General features: G+C 39.1%; 1 protein-coding gene across 1 annotated transcript; it reads left to right on the top strand.

Annotated features, from left to right (window-relative positions):
- Window positions 1-1,946: 1,946 nt before the first annotated feature.
- Window positions 1,947-3,318, top strand: LOC129226643 (E3 ubiquitin-protein ligase TRIM37-like). The gene is given in 6 exon segments (XM_054861274.1): window positions 1,947-2,027; window positions 2,029-2,481; window positions 2,483-2,585; window positions 2,588-2,749; window positions 2,752-3,068; window positions 3,070-3,318. Coding segments are annotated over 6 exon segments (1,365 nt in total).
- Window positions 3,319-4,267: the final 949 nt, after the last annotated feature.

Genomic DNA, 4,267 nt, shown 5'->3' with positions numbered 1-4,267 from the left:
TTTAAGACAATGCGTTTTCATTAAAAAAAAATTCCAGGTGCTGAACTGTTTTTCTTTTAGTTATGCATTATTTTGGGGGACATTTCGATAATTGGGAATCTGGCGATTTTTCTTCATTGGCGTCACTTTTTGGCTCAAGCGCCTGCGCGAGAGGTATTTTTCTTTGCAAATCAAAACAAAGAGATCGGAAACATCTATTCACATAGGGTTACTATAAATCAGCAGGGTTAACAAAATAAAATTATTTACGCGAAAAATGAGACGACCGCGCCAGATTCCCAATTATCGAAATATCCCCTTATTTTGACATTAGTAATAGTTTTTGATCAGTTTTCGGTAACTTTTTATTTCATTTGGAGCTGTCAGCGTTGGCGTGAACGAAATGGCGTAAACGTTTTGCGTTAACGCAAAAATGTACTAATCGGTATCTTAAATTGAAACTGTACGTAAAAATCTTACCGTCTGCTGATTCTTCATGGTCGCTTGCATCTTTTATTGCTTAGAGAGTTACTGAAATTGACTAAAGAAAATGCACAATACTATCTAAACGAAAAACTCGCTATATTAACAAAATATTTACAACTTAGAATAACAAATTTACAAATCGGACTCCATAAAAGATCATTCTTCCGTGTTCCATCAATTCTATTTATTTTATTTCGCGTTGGCGTTGATCGTCTGCTACGATTAACGCCCGCTGTTGCTAGGATATCCACCAGTCACATGGTTTGGTTTATGAGCAGCAAAAGGGTTGCCATAGCTCGGTCTACTCTTATTATTAGTCTATGTCCATAACAGATCATTCTTCCGTTTTCCATCAATTCTATTTATTTTATTTCTCGCGTGCGTTGATCGTCTGCTACGATCAACGCCCGCTGTTGCTAGGATATCCACCAGTCACATGGTTTGGTTTATGAGCAGCAAAAGGGTTGCCATAGCTCGGTCTACTTTTATTATTAGTCTATGGTAGCTGCAGTTTTTTGATTGACCAAAACTACCAGGTGGACTTAACCCTCAACCGGCTTCCAGATGCAGTTACTTTGGTTGCGTTCGACGAGCTCGACCGAGAGCGACCGGTTAGTTAATCACGTGACAGCTTATGATCACGTGCTCCAATCAACCAATCAACTGCTTAGAATAGTCACCACCGTGGTAACCGGTTAATCATGGAACGATTCGGTTAGTAATCAGTTACTTACCGGTCGACCGGTGAGTTTCTTCGAACGCAACCTTTAGAGACGACTGCTAGTTACTCGAGATGAACTGAAAATCTTATTCGAACACGACTATAAGTTCGCCAGGAACGTGCTCGAATCTCATGTTTTATTTTGTTGAGCCATTTACGTGCATTTTTCGGGTTCTACATCTGTTCTAAGTGGGAATGGCAAAAAAAGTGATCTTTTTCCATAATTAAACAGTAAATTTTATGATGAAAAATGTATTCGCATAGAGCAACCGGTTGGTTAATTTGACTGTGATGAGTGTCTATGCACATGCCGTCCGGTTAGTTAATCACGTGACAGCTAATGATCACGTGCTCTAATCAACAGCTTAGAATGGTAACCGATTCGGTAACCGGTTGCTCATAGAACGCTGCGGTTTGTAACCGCAGCGTTACTTACCGGTTGATCGGTGAGGTTCGTCGAACGCAACCAAGGTAGGAACTTTAACCATCATCAATCACTGGATTAACCTATTCGAACACAACCAAGGCTTTCTCCACTTTTCTTATACTCCAGTCCAAAAGGCAACAGTAGTGTCCTAAATGCTTGTCATTTGTCAATGCGTTTATTTATCCGTGTTTTCAGTAATTATTCTGTTTCATTAAGTACATTTAAATGTTCTTGTAAAGTCGATCTTTTACCAGCAATGAAAACACTGGCCATGCTAATAGTTTGAGTCGTTTTGTTTTTCAATTAGCAACGTTTTTATCAAAAATATTAGCAATGGATGAACACAGTGTCGAAAGTTTAGCGGAAGTATTTAGATGTTTCATTTGTATGGAAAAACTTAAAGATGCCCATCTTTTGCCCCCACTGTTCAAAATTATGTTGCTATGCATGCATTAGACGATGGTTAACCGAGCAGCGTTCTCAGTGTCCTCATTGTAGAGCTTCTTTACATATTCATGAACTAGTAAACTGTCGCTGGGTTGAAGAAGTAACTCAACAGTTGGATACTTTGCAATTGGTTGGAGCAGTTAAAGATGATTCTTCGGACAAAGAAAAATGTAAAACCCACAAAGAAAAGCTAAGTGTGTATTGTCGGAACTGTAAGCAGTGTATTTGTCATCAGTGTGCTTTATGGGGAGGTACGCACTCAGATCATGTTTTTAAGCCACTGGATGAAATTTATGAGCAGCATGTTTCACAAATAAAAGAGGAATTCGTCCGCCTTCGTAGGAGGCTTGCAGAGTTAATCAGTTTGGTTCAAGAAGTGGAAAAGAGTGTTGAAAGTGTCAGAAGTGCAAAGGATGATCGTTGTTCATGAAATTCGCCATGCTGTTGAGCATATGATTTCACGTTTGGACGCTCAGCTGAAAAGCAAACTGTTGACATTGATGGCACAAAAGAATTCTTTGTCTCAAGAACAGAACAATTAGAAACTATTCTGAAATCAGTTGAACAGCAGTTAAGCTCTAGTTGTAAGAATGAATTAATTACTATGAGTCCTGATATACTTCATAATATGGCTGAAATTCAGAGTAAACCAATGGCAAGTTTTGTTACGGCTGCTGTTCCCGCAGATTTCCAAGTGAAATCGTACCTCCTTATGATGGAAGTACTTTTGTGATGCATAACTTTAGTGTTCTACAGCAGAGAGCTGATCCTGTATACAGTCCACCTTTAAATGTCTGCGGTCTTACCTGGAGGTTGAAAGTTTATCCAGATGGGAATGGGGTTGTTCGAGGTAATTACTTGTCTGTTTTTCTGGAATTATCAGCTGGATTACCCGAAACCTCCAAGTACGAATATAGAGTGGAAATGATTCATCAAACGTCTAGGGATCCATCCAAGACAGTTGTTCGTGAATTTGCCTCTGATTTTGACGTCGGAGAATGTTGGGGTTTATAATCGCTTTTTTAGACTCGATCTCCTTGCCAGTGAAGGCTACTTAAATACAGAACGTGATACTTTAATCTTGGGGTTCCAAGTTCGTTCACCCACTTTTTTCCAAAAATGCAGAGATCAAATGTGGTGTATTAATCAGTTACAGACTGCTCAAGCTCAGTATATTAGCCAGATTAATGATTTGAAAGAGAGGTTGGCTATTGAGTTATCTAGAATCAAGCTGCTTTGGGAAATAAAACAGATGTAAATGATGTACAAATTACACCTGAACAACCATCTGTTTTAAATGCAAATTCTGCTGCAGCAATAAATGTATGCCCCTTAATGGGAAGTATGGCATCACCATTATTATCCCCTACATTTTCTATTGCGTCATCCTTACAGCCATCCATGCCAAATTTTTCACCTATAAATCAACATGAGTGCTTCTTAACCCCAACAAGCTCATTAGAAATATCCAAGTGCGAAAACAGCGTGGATTTCGAAGCTTCGAACAAATGTCTTGAAAAAAGTATCGATAGTGAAGAAACAATTACAGCTAATGATCAACGACCTTCGGGTACCAGAGCAAAGGTCAAGTGTGTAAAAAGTAATTCTATCGAGAACATGACTGTACCCAGATTGAACAAGCTTATAGGGGCAAAATAGAACCTTTTGTACCCACACAAATTCCCAGAAATGTAATTATAAGGACATTATTTTACTGGACTCTTACGATGCATCTTGTGAAGCCGATTCTTCTAGTTCGGATAATGAAGTGGTCAGTGAATGCAATAGTGAAGATGCAGTTGCTAGCCATGCTGCATGTAATACTAGCCCAAGTACAGCTACAGGGGAGAACAGTAATGATGAAAATGACCTCGATGAAGAAACGATTTCAGATGCATCAACTTTTCTCTCAATTCCAAACTCAATCCTCGTCGTCAAAGATTGCATTCGTGGAATTCTCTTAGCAACCATGGTTAGGGGCAGGAAAGAGCACAGGCTTCATCTGGCGAGTACAGTAATCTTTTCGATGTACCATCTGACGATGATGAATCTGTTTTGCTTCGATTATTAGAATTGCAACACCAGAATCCATACCACTGGTCCGTAAACTATGCTGCAGATATGCAGAAAAACAGCGAGAAACAGAAAAATGGACATAGTTGTCGTCATTCATTGCTTTTATCTTCTTTGCTCGCCACTTCAAGATA

Source organism: Uloborus diversus, chromosome 7, assembly GCF_026930045.1.
Source record: "Uloborus diversus isolate 005 chromosome 7, Udiv.v.3.1, whole genome shotgun sequence".
Taxonomy (NCBI): Eukaryota; Metazoa; Arthropoda; class Arachnida; order Araneae; family Uloboridae; genus Uloborus; species Uloborus diversus.
The sequence above is the reverse complement of the archived record's forward strand: the minus strand, read 5'-3'. Positions and strand labels throughout refer to the sequence as shown.